This window comes from Meriones unguiculatus, chromosome 18 (assembly GCF_030254825.1).
Source record: "Meriones unguiculatus strain TT.TT164.6M chromosome 18, Bangor_MerUng_6.1, whole genome shotgun sequence".
Lineage (NCBI taxonomy): Eukaryota > Metazoa > Chordata > Mammalia > Rodentia > Muridae > Meriones > Meriones unguiculatus.
The window spans coordinates 9,750,239-9,767,872 of NC_083365.1; the positions used below are offsets into that span (position 1 = coordinate 9,750,239).

The following is a 17,634-nucleotide window of genomic DNA, read 5'->3' on the forward strand; positions in this document are numbered from 1 at the left end:
CAACACGCACACACGCACGCGCGCGCACACACACACACATATAAACGCCTAGGGCACAGCACCTACAGAGTAAGTATACAAGAAGGGATAGATGTTCGCCCATCTCCCCTCACGGCCTCTTGTGAAGCAGGCACAGTATCTGTAGACGACATCAAGTCTTTCCCCTGCACTGTAGGAAGACGCAGCTGAACAAGCCCTGAATGTAAGCTCACTTGCAGGAGCCTGTGAGGACGGCCTGAGTCCGCAGGAAGCCACGCTGCCCCCGGCTCTGCAGTTCACGCCCTGCAGCCCTGCCTGGTGTCAGAGGCCCGGCCCGTGTTTCAGCTCTGCTGAGACTTCCTTCTGAGACTGTCAGTCCTCACGGGTGGCACTGAAGTTCAACATCACTGCTGGCTGCAGCATCCTGCCAGAATGATGCCCTCAAGTTGGCACCATCTCCAGTGGCCTGAGATGGGAGCTGCCATCTGGAACTCTACAATACACAGCTCTCGGTGTATTTTAATTATTCTATCTATCTATAAATCTATCTATTTATCTATCTATAAATCTATCTATCTATCTTAGAGACAGGCTCTTACTATGCAGCCCTGGCTAGCCTGAAGTTGCTTTGCAGAGCAGGCTGACCTTGAACTCACAAAGATCTATTTGCCTCTGTTGGGATTAAAGGCATGCACCACCAAACCTGGCTTTAAGTGTATTTTGAAAGAGACAAAGAAGGAATTGACAGTAAAGCCATCTGTGAGAGGGTCACCCAGGAAATAATTCCCAGTTGCTAGTGACCTTGGGTGGTCTCTGTGTCCTGCAATTCAGCTTCCCCGTATGGGATTGAGATTAGGTGGGTTGGGTGGCTTTCAGACTCCCTTTGGCCCTGGAAATTTTCTCTTCAGATGAATGCTTGTCTGAAGAGCCACAATATAAGTAAGCTACCAGAAGCATGCAAAAAAAAAAAAAAAGGGGGGGGGGAGGCTAGGATGCCATCCCTCCCAACTCTCAGCCTGGTTTCCAAGGAATGTCCACAGCATGTTTGAAAGCCACCAATCCTGTAACCCCCAGCACTCCAGGCTAGAGCAAGATCATGAGTTTGAGGCCAGTCTAGTCTACACAGTGGGACCATAGCTCATCAAAACAAAAATAAGGGAGAAAGAAAGGGAGGGAAGGAGGAAAGAGAAAAGGGAGAAAGGGAGAGAAGGAGGGAGGGAGGGAAGGAAAGAGGGAGGGAGGGGGAGGGAGAAGGGAAGAGAGGGAGGAAGGGAAGGGAAGGGGAGGGAGAGAGGGAGGGAGGAAGGGAGGGAGGGAAGGAAGAGCAGCAGCCAGCAGTCCAGGTGTCCCATTGTTCTATAATCCCAAGGACTTCAATCATACTTTTTCTTCAATCCCCAGATGGAAAGCATTGTTGCTTTCTACCAGTAGAGGGCAGAGTTCAGAATCCTGTTATGGAACTGAACAGAATCCTGTTATGGAACTAGAATTCAGCGGATTCTAGTCCACTGAATCTGCAAGGAGAGTAAGTTCTAGTACACTGAATCTGCAAGGAGAGTGAGGAAAAGTGGGTTGAGGCGTGAGTGAGCTAACAGTGGAATGTACTGCCATGCCAAATAACCAAACTCAAATAAAAGCCATCAGGGAGTGTGATGGAAACCCTGTTTTGTTCCCAGCCATGTCAGAGAATCCGTTTACCATCACTGACTTTTCCTTGCTGCACCCTGGGGGGGAGGGGTGTCTCGCCATGTTGGCTGCTCTGGCTGGCAAGCGCAGCCCCAGGATCTGCCTGTCTGGCCCCTCCAGGGCTGCAGCTGTAGGCATTACCCGTCACACCCAGTTTTCACCTGGATGAAGTCCTGAGAACCCAGGTCCTCCTGCTTCCTTCCCACCGAGCATCTCCACAGCCCAAGTCTAAAATTTTACAATTATTATGTAACTTCCAGTCTGAAGTACTGACTGTTAGAGTTTATTGTTTCATTTGGGAACAGAGTTTTATAGAATTACAAAGAGACACAATGTGAATTATAAACAGGATAAAGCATACTTACCTATTCTTAAATATTAAATTATCTGGATACCTTTGAAGACTGGGATACTGACAGAGTCAAAAAAATAAAAAAATAAAAAAATAAAAAAAGCACCAAGGGACATTAAAGCACTGTTAAAGTTTACAGCCACCTGCCAGCAAGGGCCTTTAATCATCAAAGAGTTATTGTGCTTAGCTCTCAAGCCCGCCGTCTACATTCCAGTTCCCAGCACTGTTCTCAGACAAAAGTTCCAGTCCGAGGAGAGCGCCAAGATTCCCACCCCACCCCACCCCACCCCCGAGTGAAACCCTCTGTTCTGTGCTAGAATGCCCTGTGGGGGTCTGCGGGACAAAGGTTCTGTGGGCTCCGGGAAGACAGGACACGGCCTACCTGGCTATCAGGCCACACAGAACACAGAGGAACCTGCGACCTCGCCTCTGAGGCTCTTCAAGTCTGCGTACCTATGCTGCCCTCCAGTCCGACAGACAAGGGTTCGAGTCTGAAGCTGGGGGTCCCTGCAGTGAACTGGGATCGATCAAGGAGGGAGACGTGGGAAGAGGGAATCGGCAGCCGAGCAGTGAGAGCTGGCCCTGCCTGGAGCAGGAGTCCAGGCTTACACAGTGAGTGGCCCGGGTCTGTGTCCAGCTGCCGTGCACCTGGAGCCCCGAGCAGATGCCGCAGCAGTTGTTTTGAACAAATGACACAGATACCAGATTACGGAGCCCTGGAAATGAGGCCGGAGAGCTTGGCCGGGGCTGCCAGACAAGAGGAAGTGCACTCAGAGCGATTCACACTCTAGGTGGCAATGTGCCCCAGGAAGACCTTCTTGGCAGAGTCGGCCTTATCTACCAGGCCAGGCACGGGGCGGAGTTCCATGACCCTAGCCTGTCTGAGGCAATGGTTGTTTATTTCAACAGTACTTCCTGAGCAGAGGCTGCCTGTAACCTCAGGACAGACACGGCTATTAAGGCAGACGCGAGCCCAGCCTATCCTGACTTTGTATACCCGATTGAAACAAAAGGCACTTTCATGGTTTTTCTGGCTTGTTCCTGGGATTCACATAGCACATTAGTGTTTTGGAAAATGCTCCCTCTCCTAATAGCCTCCTCCAGAGCATGAACAGTGCTATATGATTAGACACATCCAGTGAGGGTAGGAAATGTCCTTCAGTTTGGCTCCTGAACACGGCCACGGGCATCTGCAGTAGAGGAGGCTTCACCCCAGGGGAGGCAGGGTGGTGGCCATGTGCCTGGGGAAGGAAGTGGAAAGGTGGGTGTCTGTGTCAGGTCAGTTTGGAGAGGCCACAGCTTAGCATAGCTGCGCCCAAGGATCCCACCTCCACTACAGGTAGGCTCAGGACCCCCGGAGCTCTGGGGAAATGTAAGCTTTGATTCACGTGCATGGCACAGAAGATGACCACTTCCTCTTCCGCCATGAGTGAAGACCCCGATGCACCATGGGTGGTCTACCAGATCAGGATTTAGCAGCGGACTCATTAGAAGAGCTGCGGTCCAGGATTAAGGATGTGTACCTGGCCTTACTTTATTTGTGGACCACACAACCTCCATCATCCCCCGGCTTTGCTGTTGATGTTTGACAAAATGTGGTGCAACCAAGGAAAAGGTGGGAGGAAACCGGAACAACTCCAGGGGAAACATGGCCTCCAGTCTCCGAAATCCACAATACTTCAGTCCTCCAATATGGCGGACGGTGAGTTCTCAAGAAGTGAATTCACATACAGGGAAGTGCAGATTTCCTGGGACTAACACAAACCCACCCAAACAGTGGTTTTACATATAGATGGTTCTGGTGCTAAGTCTAGGAGAACTAGATATAAAAAGGCTTTGTTTAAAATTAAAAATGTTATTACATTTACTTTTCAATTTTTTTGGAGGGGGAAGGGTTGGTAGGGGTTTTTTGTTTGTTTGCTTTGTTTTGTTTTGTTTTGTTTTGTTTGAAAAAGGGTTTCAAAACCTTGGCTGTCCTGGAACTCACTCTGTAGATCAGGCTGGCCTTGAATTCACAGGGATCCATCTGCCTCTGCCTCCCAAGTGCTGGGATTAAAGGTGTGTGCCACCACTGCCTGGCTAGTTTTACTTTTCAAATAGCTGTTCAAAGGTGCATAGTGCTAATCATCTAGGTATGAAAGCAGGAGCTTCAGCATTAACCAAGGTCAGGACCACTCAGCAAGCTGTGAAACGTCAAGTGGGGCAGAGGTGCCAGTCCCATCTAAAGATGGTCCTGTGAAGTTCTAAGCTAGCCTGTGCTACGAATGAGACCTTTTCTCAAATGAACAAGCAAGCAGAACAGAACAGAAGCCCTGAAGCCAGTCTTCTCTGGCCTACTTGTTAGCGTATAGGAAGCATGCCTCTAGGTTGCTTAGCAACCTGTGATGTCATTGGCTGTCACCTGCCAGGGGCACAGGATAAAAGGTCCCTCCCCTTTTCTCTCTCTCTCTTGCCCTCTCTGCTTTGCTTTCTCTCCCCCTCTCTGAGGTACCTCACCCCATCCCCCTTCCTTTCTCTTCCTATTCTTTCTCTCTCGTGTGTCTCTATCTCTCTCTGTGTCTCTGTGTCTCCTCACTCTCTACCCCAAACATTAAATCTCTTCACTACAGCTCGGTTGTGTACATTTGTAATTGCACTATTACACCGCGCTCCCAGGGTTAGGCCCTGCTGGGATGAGCCGCCCGTGCTCTGCCTGTCTACCGCAGATCTGGGCTGCAGTGAAAGGCCGCTGGTGTCCTTACGGTTACACGCCGCCGCCGGGAGGCCACCCCACGCCATTACTGTACACTCCACTCGGCCAGCTCACACCTGGACTTCAGCTAGAGATGTTGACAAAGGGTTAATTGGGGGAATTCGAATATATCTTTGTATTTTTCTGGTGCTGGGGCCTTGAGCATGCCAGCCAAGCACTGCACCACTGAGTCTTCAGCCCATGACTGGATTTTCGTATCAGCTCCTGGATCCTAAGGAGACCAACCACTTAGCTCACGCTAGACCTCCATGCCAAGGCCCCCACTGTGCTCTGCCAGCTCAGACCATGGCACAGCTGCCCCAAATGATGTCCAGTTGGAAGACTCCTCAGAAGATGAATTTCCTAACAGTACAGAACAGGAAATACACAAGCCAGCATCCGGTTGGCTTAGAAACTGGAGGTATTAAGAATCAGAGCTAGAAAAGCAGCTTGTGGGCTACCCCTGGAGATCAAAGCAGACTCCTGGATCTGAGCTGGTCCAGAATTGTCAGAACAAGACAAAACTGTTGTCAGGAATCTGCTGACGTGCTACCGGGACAAGATCCACAGCTACAACTACCTAAAACATTCAGCAATAGAAGTGGAAATGGACTCATCGTGTAAATTAAAAAGCAAGCAACACAAAACCAGGCTCTTGCATGAAAACTACGGGTGGCTAGGCATGGTGGCATGCTGTAATGCCAGCGCTGAGAAGGCAGAGTGAGGGGGCAGGAGTTGAAGGCTAGCCTCATTCCATAGCCAGCTCAAGACTCCACTAAGTGAGTGTCCGTGGAGCCAGGCATGGTGGCACACACCTTTAACCCTACTACTCAGAAGGATAGCTCAGGGGGGCCTCTATGAGTTCAAGATTAGTCTAGGCTAGCCCGTTCTGTAAAATAAACTCTAGGTCAGAAAGTGGCACATTTCAACTTGGAATCCAGGTTTGTGAATCATAGATTGGGTAATTAATGGGAAAGAGACAAGCTTTCACACTTGCTAATTATCATTCGCCTTAAATTATCTGGTCAGAAAACTTCACAGACAGGTTCTGATTTAAATCTAGAGCTCAGGGCTGTAGGATGGCTCGATGGTGAGGGTGCTTACCTCAAACCTGACGACCTAGTCAACCCCTGGGACCCACACAGCGGAAGAAGAGAACTACTGACTCCTTACACACACACACACACACACACACACACACACACACACACGCCATGGCATGCACACACTCGTACCCTGCACCCCACACTTTCATAAATGTATTAAAACTTAAGCCAGGCCAGAGCACTGATTCTTCCCATGAGAAGCACTGGAGCCTCTACTGTCCTCATCCCCACAGCTCACACTGCTGTCCTCCCCACAGTGCTCACACTGCTGTCCTCCCACAGTGCTCACACTGCTGTCCTCCCACAGTGCTCACACTGCTGTCCTCCCACAGTGCTCACACTGCTGTCCTCCTCCCACAGTGCTCACACTGCTGTCCTCCCCACAGTGCTCACACTGCTGTCCTCCCACAGTGCTCACACTGCTGTCCTCCCACAGTGCTCACACTGCTGTCCTCCTCCCACAGTGCTCACACTGCTGTCCTCCCCACAGTGCTCACACGGCTGTCCTCCCCACAGTGCTCACACGGCTGTCCTCCCACAGTGCTCACACGGCTGTCCTCCCCACAGTGCTCACACGGCTGTCCTCCCACAGTGCTCACACGGCTGTCCTCCCACAGTGCTCACACGGCTGTCCTCCCCACAGTGCTCACACGGCTGTCCTCCCACAGTGCTCACAGGGCTGTCCTCCCACAGTGCTCACACGGCTGTCCTCCGCAGTCTTAAGAGAACAAAGCACAGGCCCACTCTCCTGCTCTGAGTGCATCTGGACAGAGATCAGAAAGGGGCCTGGGAAGGGAAAACAGCGCCCAGCCTCCCTTCCTGGTCCCCTTTGTGTAGACACACTGGGTTTGGATCACCCCCAACTCTGAGATCCATGAGGAGAAGGACCAGGGCGTTCACTTCTGCACCCAGTTCCTGTACAGGACCATCCTGTTCCTCAACAGGCTTCTCTAAAGCCCTTCTCCACAGGTTGGCCGGGTAAAGTGCTCTTCTCCCTTTCCGCGAAGAATCAGAACACCACACCCCCGCGTCTCCGTCTGTGGTCTCCGTAAGTCGGTTTCACTCAAGCTGTGCTCACCTGAATCAGCAGTTGAAGAACAAGGGAAGGAACAGCTTTCCAGAGAACGTGGCCACTGGCTGCTGGCTCCCGGGATGGCTCTCTGGGGCGCTTCACAACCTCTGATGTCACGCGCGGTGGGTAGATCCAAGGAACAGCTCTCCCCTGACTGGCTGCCGGGTGTAGATTCCTGAGATTCCATCGGTCTGTGGGGAAGGTGAGACAGCTCCAGGCGACAGGCTCCGTGGGCCCAGAGCACAGCCTGAGGAGTCCGGAAGAGCAGCCTCTCCAGTCCCCTCAGTCGTGGGTTTTCTTCTCTTCTCCTTTGGTCCCCTAGTGTGGCAGATACTCTCTCACCTGAGAAAAACCAATCCCCGTTTCAGCTAGGAGCCAGGCATGATGGCAAACATCTGTAGTTCCAATACTCGAGGCTGACACAGGAGGACTCCAAACTTGGGGGCAGCCTGGGCTAAACAGAAGACTACCTCAAAGCAAACAAGCCCTAACAGAATATGTTCTACATATAATTTCAGCTAGAAAGCCAGGACATGCGACCACAGCTCTCTTCTCCGTGAGGTACCGCGCAGAACTAGAACTCACGGTAACGGAACTATCTGGGATTAATTTTTAGGTTTTCGGGGGCTTCTAGGTTTTTGGTGGTGGTTGTTCCCTCCCTTCCTTCCTTTCTATCTTTTTTGGCAAAACCTCACACTGTAACCCTGATACACACTATGTAGCCCAGGCTGGCCTGCAAACAGTCCTCCTGCCTCGGTGTCCCCAGTGCTGAGAGCTCTGAAGTACAACACCTGCTCTCGCAGATACAGTAGAGGTGAACAAGTTTCAGACAATGGAAACGCTTGGTCCAGACTTTATATAATGAAATTCTGAAGACGTCTGAAGTCCAGAGACAAGCTGGGAGTGAGGGTACACCCCAGGTTATAATCTGGTCTAGGGAGAGTCAGTGACACGCATTCCCTCTGTGGCCTGTGACAGACACTAGGGACACAGAGGTGGATGTTCCCCTTAGGTCCTTCCTTCATGGAGCTCAGAGCCTGGGGAGATCCAAACACACACCCATTGTGTCAACTCTGAATTTAGACAAGGAAAGGGAGGTGGGCGCTAGGAAGAAATTACCCCCACCCCACGGCTGCTGGAAAGGTTTGGCCACGGCCAGAAGAAAGCATATACTTAAGGGGAGTCAGTTTAAAGGGGGAGGAGGGAACAATGGGAACACAGTGCCGTGACATGTATAAAGAGGCTATGATAAAACCTGTTACTTTGTATGCTAACACACATACACAAAAGATTAAGGAAAAGAATAATAACCAGCGTAAGCCAGGCCTGGTGGTCCAGGCATTTAATCAAAACCATCGGAAGACTGAAACAAGACTGCCAGTCTGGACACTTGGAGGAGACCCTGCCTCAATAAACAAACAGATAAATAATAAGTAAATAAATAAATAGCCAACCAAGGGCTGGGAAAGAGGAGGAAGAACCACGTTAACCCTGCAGTCATCACATGTCTGTAATCCCAGCACTCAGGAGCTTGAAGACTACTGTCATTTTGAGCCAGTCTCAGCTACAATGTGAGACCCTATCTCAAATATCAGACAGACAAACCACCACCAACAAAGGATAACGTGTACACTGAGTAACAAGCCCTGTGGTCTTGGCTAGTTGGCCATGGTTCCCCCTTACCCTGCCATCGACTCTGGGACGGACAGAAGGATCTGGCTTCTGTCAGCTCTGTGGCTAGAAACTCTCCAGGTGAGCTCTGAAGGCCTCAGAGGGGCTTGCTGAATGGAGTACTGGAAAAGATCTTGTTTAAAACTAGGAGTTAGAGCAAGGGAGATGGCTCAGCAGGTAAGAGCACTGGCTGAACCTCCAAAGGAACTAGGTTCAGTTCCCAGCACCCACGGTGGCTTACAACTGAAGCCATTTGTAACTCCAGTTGCAGGGGAACTGACCACCTTCCAGATCTGAGGGCGCTGCATCAACACTGCACAGACACACATGAAGGCATACGTAAAAATAAATTCAAAACACCCATAAACGAACGAACAAAAAGCCCTAAGAAAACCCCAGTGTTTCCCGTCCTGGGCCTTGAACCTGTGGGGTACTGGATTCTACATGGCAAGCCCCTTCAGTACACCCACTCCCGCCCTCCCCTCTAAAGCGCTGCCGACAGCAATCAGCTTCACGAAAGCCACTCATCAATGCTAGGCTTGCCATACGCCACCTTGTACCACCCAGAGTTGCACATGCACAGTCGTGCTTGTACTCTTGGTAGCTGGAAAGCAGGTGGGCTGACAGGACCAGAGCCTGTTCAGCACTGGTGGCAAACAATCCCATGAGCAACAGACACTCCTACCCTGCAGTAGTCTAGGAAACGGAGAAGGCCTGCATGAACTAGGCCAAAGTCCTGAGTCAAGAAAAAGGGAGAGATTAAGAACTAAAAGGAGACCAGAACTTAATAACTGAATGAATAGAGAAAGAAATTAAGGGGGAAGCCAACAGCAAGAGACAGTTTGGATGCCACAACTGTGTTATCAATGGAGTTAGAGAAGGCAAGAAACGGGTTTGGAAGAAAGCATTATTTCAAGTCAAGGAATACTACACAGCCATTAAAACAATATAACTAACAAAAAAGAATAAAGTGAAAGCACTTGAAAGATCTCAGACATATGTTCAATGAAAGAAGAGGCAACCAGAATAATACGAGCAGTATAATAAGGACAGCTCACTTTTATCAAGTGTATAGTAGGTTCAACCCCTGCACCGAATGCTTCACCTACAATAACCCCGAGGAGCGGATAATTGTATCATTATACATTAAAAAGCTGCTCCCACTGAATGAACAGCCTCAGTGCTACAGCCTTGATCAGGCCAAGACAGCAAGTATACAAAACAAACCGACACTGACGCCTGGCAAAGTCCTTCTCGTTGGAAGACGCCCAGTCACATGCTACAGAGACTTGCTTGACAGAGGATCAGCCGAGGTCTCAGCTGGCCACTCCTAAAAGGAACGGACAGATGAAGTTCCCAAAAAACAGAACATCCCTTCTCTCTGCAGGCGCCCTAACAGCTAAGTAAGCTTGGGGCTTCAGCAGGGATCTCTGCCTGGCACTTCTGGCTTCTGCTTTGGTTATGTAACCCTGTACAGAAGGCTTGTGGGAGTGAAGAGATCACAGATGAGAGTATATTCTGCCTGCCTTCAAAGGAGCCTTGAAGGAACATCAAATGGAGTGACATTAATGAAAGAATCCCTGATAGGATATTTTTGCTTTATGGAGCTGGGCACTATGCCAAAAAGAAGTAAAAAAAAAAAAAAAAAAAAATCCTGCTGAAAGGCAGAATCCTTTGTGTCATAAAATAAGCACCTGCACATCTTCTTCTAAACATACTGAGAGTCAATGAATGTGCACAGGAGAAAGCAATGGGACAGGGGAAATATTGGGGGTGAGGGCTTGAACCCAGGTATTCAGACACACTAGCCAAGTGCCTTACCACCAAGCTACACTCCTTCCTGAGCCTGCATAATGAACTTACATAGTTTCTCTTCTGAAAAAGAGGAAGGAAGGAAAGGAAGGAAGGAAGGAAGGAAAAGAGAGAGAGAGAAAGAAACAAAGAAGGAAACAAACGAAAGAAAAAGAAAGGCGGGGGAAAAGACAGTACAAGAACAATGTTCACAATCACAGCACAAGAGAACCACAGTCCTGTATCACAAACACAGTACAGGAATGCTCTGCAGAACATCTGGCAGTGCACACAAAGGAGATGGCTCCAAAGACTGGAGGTGCAGCTTGGTTTACCCTCAGAGGGCCTGTGCACCCTCCCACAGTTACACACACACACACACACACACACACACACACACCCCAAAAATAGAAAGGAATGACTATTGTCAGGACTAGATGCTAGATGGAATTAGCCTGAGAATTCAATGTTGTTTCATTTCAAAATCATTTCACTCTTTTGGTTCCTTTGTTTTAGACAGTTTCATGAACTTTGGGCTGACTTTGAACGTGCTGTGCAGCTAAGGATGACATTGAACTTCTGACTCTATTTCCACCTCCCACGTGTTGGGGTTACAGGTGTGTGCCTGGGTTTTGTGGCACTGAGGAGCAAATCCAGGGCTTTGCTGATGATAGGCTCTACTAGCTGAGCTACATCCTCAGCCCTATCTATTACTTTAACCTGTGCCAATCCATCTGTATAGCCCAGCACATCAACAACAGAATATAAGACAAACCCACAACAGACACACACAAATGTCTGACAATACAGCTTCTTGATGACTCAACAAGCTAGGAATAGTCTTCTTCAACCTTATAAAGACTGGTTTTGAAAACCCATAGTAAGGATGCTCAGTAAGGCCAGCTAAATGCTTTCGTCCTGAAATTAGAAGCATTTGTCACTTTGCAGTCAGTGCTGTGCTGGAAGGTTTATACAGCATGGTTTAGACAGGAAAACGAAATGAAAGGTGTTCAGATTGGAAAGAAGGCCGTGAAATTATCCCTATTAACAGGACACCAGGGCAGGGATGGAGCTTGGTGGTAAAGTGTTTGCCTAGCATGTACCAGGCTCTGGGTTCAATCCTTGGGGCAAAAATCAGACAAACTCAGAAGACATGATCTTACATAGAAAACCTTAAGGAAGCCACAAAATAAATTAAGAAAATAAATAACCTAGGCAAGATTGCAAGATTCAAAACCAGCACACACACACACACACACACATCACTTGTATTCATATACTTCTGTGATCAAAAACCTCAAAAGGGAATTAAGAATCCATTTCCACTTACAAAAACACAGAAGTAAAACAAGACTGTATTTAGTGCACAGAAGACATGCACTAAAGGAAAGGAAGACATCCCGTGTCCATGCATCAGATGCTAGTATCTTAAGATTCACAGGGGTGCTGCCACACACCTTTAGTCCCAGCAAAGGCAGGCCTATCTCTCAAGTCTGAAGCCAGCTGATCTACACAGCGAGGTCCTGGCCAGCCAGGGCTACATAGTGAGACTCTGTCCTAAAATAAAATAAAATATGGGGCTATTAGTACCCAAACTAACCTATGAAAGCAAAACAAATCGGTGCAAGCCAGATGTGCTAGCACTGTCTTTTGATCCCAGTGTTTGGGGACACATAAGCAGGAGGACCTTGAATTTGGGGCCAGTCTGGACTTTGTAGCAAGACACTGTCTCATAAGCCAAACAAACAACAAAAAGCCTCTATGGTAATGAAGACAATAGTACTGACATAAAGACAGACACACAAAAGCGAAAGAGAATAACGAACCCCAAAGTAAACCACACTGACAGGCATTCGGTGGAATACTTTGGAAAATAGTTAGGAAGGTCCTTTCAACAGAAAAATAAAAACATGCACTGTTAAGCACTATTAGTTATTAAAGGAATGCAATTCTCTCAAGTCCCTCAAGTGGGGGGGTGGGGGGGCAGGTGGTGGGTGGTGCGGTGGTCCCGGGTTCAGAACTATGTTCCTCGGAAAACATTCCAGCGCTGTGATGACAGAGGCACAATTCCGCTAACGTACAAACAGACTGTAGTCTACACTTCAGATTTTATGTTAACATCAAGTCACTAATTATTACAGCTGCTTAAAATTACAAGAGGCCTGGGCGTAGGGGCGCAGGCCTTTAATTCCAGCAGAGGCAAGATCTGTAGACTGGAGCCCAGCCTGATCTACATAGTGAGTCCCTGGACAGCCAGCGTTATGTAAAGAGACCCTGTCTCAAAAAAAACGAAACAAAAACCCTACAAAAAACAACCCTTAAAACATTAAAATAAAAAACCGCCCGGAACCAACCCTGACCAGGACTAGCACAGGCCCTAAGCAGGTAGGCAAAGTGCAGTGGGCGGGGCTTGCGGCGGAGGGCAGAAACCTCGCGGCATAAACTGTCGCGAGAGCCGCTCCTCCCCTCCTTCCCTGCTTCCCTCCCCGCTCCCCGGCTCCCTTCCCAAGGCACCCCAGAACCCAGGAGAAGACCGGCAGAGGTTCCCCAGGGCCCCGTGGCACTCACCTCACGGCCGCCAGAGCCCGGAACCGGAAGCGCCGGCTCCATCTTTGTTATGGAAAAAGCGAGTTTGAAAAGGAAGTCGTTGAACCGGTCTTTGCAGGGGCCAGGAAAGGGCAAGGCAAGGCAGGTGCGGCCATCTTAAGTGAGGGCATGTGCCTGCACTGTGCTGCTGGGCCATCTGGGCCATAGCGAATTGCTGTAAGTTAGCTCGGACGGCACCAAAGGAACTGCAAACTGTTAACATGAAAAGTTTCTTAAAAAGAACATAAGAAAGACGAAAACTGGCCTCGGAAGTACACTCTGAACCCCAGGCCTGTGGAGGAGGTTGAGTGAGGCAAGACGATCCTCAATTTTGGGTCAACAAAATGATCTCAGACAGGATAAAAGAAAACATTTTAATATTGTTGTATGGATTCTGTTCTGGTTAGAATTTCAGGACCAAACAGGAAGACCAAAAAGGAACTATTGAAAGACAGTTTGAGGGGCTGCGGATATGCTGTAGCCACAGAGAATGTAAACTCGTGCCTGGGTAGATGAGATCCTGTATTTAATCCCCAACACTTCCATTCCCTCTCAAAAATGACACAATCAGAACACACTCAGCCTAGAGCTATACAAGAGTCCTAGAGCAGCGCGGGTCTGCTTACAGAGGGATGTGATTGAAAGAAGGAGAAACAGGAAAAGCCCAAGTTCTAGGGTGCTGTCTTTCTAGGTTTAAACAGAGGAGATTGTATTTCTCCACTGACTGGGGTTGAGCAGAACTGCTAAGAAGCAAGCTTGAATCAGGAGTCCTGTATATTCACAGCCTCCTCTAGATGCCTACCTTTGGATGAGACCCCACACAAAGGAATGTCTTTAAAAATACTGTTGAGAGATGGGTTAGCAGTTAAGAACATAGACTGCTCTTCCTGAGGACCTGGGTTCAGTTCCCAGTACCCACTTGGCAGCTAACAACCTTTTGTAAGCCCAGTTCCATACGATCTAGTGTCCTTTTCTGGCCTCCAAAGACACCAAGAACATACATGGTGCAGGCAAAACACCTATACACATAAAGTTTAAAAAAGTAATTTTACAAATATTTATAACAGTGCTTGAGCCAGCTGTGGTTATGCTTGTCTTTAAAATCCATCCCTCAAAAGGCAAAGCAGGCTGTTCTCTGAATTCAAGGCTGTCACTGCTTCAGTCCTCAGGAACATTCTTTTCTACCTTCTGATCTTTATGATATGTTAGATCTCCGCTTTCAGGAGTTCTTCCTCCAGGAACCTCCTCTGACTTGTCACATAGGAGTTGACTGCTGCTCCCAGGAAACCTCCCTGTCTTCTACTTATCCCTTTAAATTATTTTCCCAGAAAAACAATAGCTCTTTCAAGGTGAAGATCAGATCTTTGTTTTGCATACTTCTCTCCAGATCCCAGTTCAGTGACTCGGGTTGATGTGTTGCTGTGGTCAGGAATGGGTGAGTCCCTCCCTACGTGGCCCTCATTTTCCACCCACACCTGACTCAACAATTGCACTCAGATATGACTTTATTACCTGTTATCAGTGAAGCAAAACTTGGAGCCTTTTACCATTATCACCTTTGTTTGAAAAATAATGTATATTGCCTCTTACGTGCTTTGATGTCATTTTTCCATGATGCGTGTTGCTTTTCCTATGGCATGTCCTGGAGCAAAGTTCTGAAGTCTTTGTTTAGCCTAGCCTGCTTTGGACCATCCCTTCTTGCACGTTCTGGGCACAAGAAGTAAAAACTGGTTGAAGTAGCCATCAAAGCAGAGTCTTAAGTTGGGTATAGTGTGCATGTCCCAGCTCTCAGAAGGCTGAAGTGGGAAAAGGACTCGATTCTGGAATATTTAATCTTCAAACATTAAAGGGAAAGCAACAACAAACGCAAATCAACAAAGCAGAGCATGTCAGTGAAGTGGTGGTGTGTGCCTGCATTCCCACATTCATAAGGCTAAAGCAGGACTGAGTTCCAGGCCAGCCTGAGCCACATCACAGAGTTACAGAGAGTTGTGAGATACCACATGGGCTCCGGGAATCAAACTCACGTCTTCTGCAAGAGCAGCTGCTGCTCTTAAACACGGAGCCACCTCTCCAGCCCCGAGTTTTTGTTCTTTTACTGCTGATTATATAAAGGCTACATAAGTTGTGTTACATCATAATTTTATACGTGTATGTTTTTAAGATACTATAACTGTTTTTAATTATTATGTGCATCTGTGTATGTGAGGATGGGCTTGTGCACTTGACTGTGGTGCTCGAGAAGACCAGAAGTCAGCGTCAGATGCTCTAGAACTGCAGTCACAGGCGGTTGTGAGCTGCCTAATGTGGGTGCTGGGACATGGCCTTCGATTCTCTGAAGGAGCGGTGCATGCTCTTGACCACCAAGTCGTCTCTCCAGCTTCTGTATTTGTATTTTACAGCTAACTTTCTGCATCAGCTAAGCCAACTGTCTTTCAGCAGGGAAAAAAAAAAAGCATTTAGTTGAAAGACCAAAATAGCTCCTTAAAAACAGGGTAAGGTCCTTTGAAATAATCTTATCTCTGTGTCATACTGAGCCTTGACCTACCTGATTACTCTCATTTTGGAAATTTACCTTAAGAAAGAGGAAACACATTACAAAAGTTCAAGGGTTAAGTAATAATGAATCTGAAAGCATATTTTTGCTGTTTCAATCATACGATATTGTAACAATATAATCAGTTAATAAGTGGACACTTAAACTCGTATCAAAGAGACTATGAAGTTCCCAACTAGACACAGTTTGTTCTCAGTACCTAAGTCACTTAGTCATCAGCACTTAAATGTTTACAGATAAACCTGGCACATTGGCTCATGCCTGTAATCCCAGCCGTTTGGGAGGCAGAGGCAGGTGGATCTCTGTGAGTTCGAGGCCAGCCTGATCTACAAAAGTGAGTCCAGGACACCCAAGGCTACACAGAGAAACCCTGTCTTGAAAAACAAAAACAAACAAAACCATTTTCAAATGACAGAAGGTTGGACTGTAAGAATGAAAAGTCAGGTGGTAAACAGGCTGAAAACATTCCACAGTGGCAGAAACTACAGTTCATTTCCTGGCACCCAAGGTTGTGAGGCCACAGTGAGTAGCTAGCCTGTTGGAGATTCTGCTGGTCAGTAACTGATTGTCTACTTGACAGGGTGTAGAATCACCAAGAAGACAAGCCTCTCAGCGTGTCGGTGAGGGAGTGTCTATCCTGGCTGAGGTGAGAAGACCCACCCTAACTATGCCATTCCATGGGCTGGAGTCATAGACGAACATAGAGAAATGGAGCTAGCGTCCATCCCTCCGCTTCCTGGCTGTAGCTGCGTCCTGTCCCTGCTGTCATGCTTTCCTGACTGTGCAGGACTATATTCTTGGGAACTGTCAGTCAAAATAAATCTTTCCTCCCTTCATTAGGTTCTTGTCAAAGCTTTTGTCACAGAAACAAAAATACAACATATCTAATCCATGGCGCGGAGCCACCCCCAGTTGTCTGTGTTGACGAGGGAAGCAAGCAAGTGCCTTGGAATGGAGTTGAGGCTTTCAGCCTGAACTTTGGCTCTCTTACTGACTGTGACTTTGGCTGTCTTGTGACTGTAACTATTGAATCTCTCTGAGCCTTGAGGTTATCATCTGAAAGAAAAAAAAAAACAATTATTAACAATAACTTTTGTTAGAATTAAATTATTATAATTAAATTATTAATTATAATTAATATAATTATATTAAATTACATAATTATTTGTATTAAATTATAATATAATTAAATTATTAATTTAATTTAAATCATTAATAATTAATAATAATTTTTAATTAACAATTAATAACTTAAGATGTTTCTGGGACAACATCTTCCACACATACAAGCCTTTCTGGATGCAGACGCACATAGATTTAGTATTATGGAAGCATCATTTGCTTCTCTGGCTTACGCCTCTTTAAATTGCACGAGTTCACTGCTGACCTGGAATATGTTCATTATACCTTGCATTTGTTCAGTTTTCTATTTTAGAATTGCTAGTCATTAGGCTCCTGTTTGAATCAAGCTAAATTTTTAAAAAAATACAAACATTGAGATACAGTTCATGGACAGAGCATTTGGCTACCATGGACGAGGCCCTTGGAAGATCCACAGGACCAAAGCAAGCAAACAAACCAGAAGCTAACAGGCACCACTGAGAAGCTGTTTCCTCAGGACTGAAACATTTCCTTGTGAAGGGAGAGTGGAGGCTCAGAAAGTTCATGAACCCCAAGAGACTCCCGGGGTACTCTTTGCAGTGATGGGGTCAGGAGGCCCTTCTGTAATGCCTGCGGGTACTTAGGAGACTCCACAACACGGGGCTCATGAGCCATCACCCGTATTAGGGTGGGCGTTTCAGTGCTGCACTCCACCTATGCTCCTGTAAGTGACACAGTCCCCATAAAATCATTGGTCCTCCCATCTGGACTTGGACGCAATGGTCTCCTTGGTCTGACATTGTTGTCTCTAGCTGGGGTAAATAAAAATGGTTTCTCCAGGAAAAGTTACACAACAGATATGGACAAGGATGTGGGAAAACTGGAATACTTGTACAGCACAGCATTGGTGGGACTATAAATTAGTCTAACTGGTACAGAAAACTGTCTGAGGTTCCACAGATATTCCTGGACAACCATATGATCCAGCAGCTGCACTATAGA

General features: G+C 47.5%; 1 protein-coding gene across 12 annotated transcripts in view; it reads right to left on the bottom strand.

The window, feature by feature from the left end:
• Positions 1-17,634, bottom strand: part of Shld1 (shieldin complex subunit 1) — a 165,683-nt gene that overhangs the window by 45,760 nt on the left and 102,289 nt on the right. For 6 of the 12 annotated variants that reach the window (XM_060371932.1, XM_060371931.1, XM_060371929.1 and 3 more), the window contains 3 exons: positions 12,957-16,587; positions 11,846-11,945; positions 6,933-7,268 (listed from right to left, as the gene is read on the bottom strand). In XM_060371932.1, coding sequence (XP_060227915.1) covers positions 6,933-7,268; positions 11,846-11,945; positions 12,957-12,998 — 478 coding nt within the window. In that variant the 5' untranslated portion in view covers positions 12,999-16,587. Of the gene's footprint in view, positions 1-6,932; positions 7,269-7,717; positions 7,737-8,609; positions 8,999-9,824; positions 9,928-11,845; positions 11,952-12,956; positions 16,588-17,634 lie in introns of those variants that run through there. The other 6 variants (XM_060371938.1, XM_060371936.1, XM_060371939.1 and 3 more) reach the window with 6 other exon arrangements.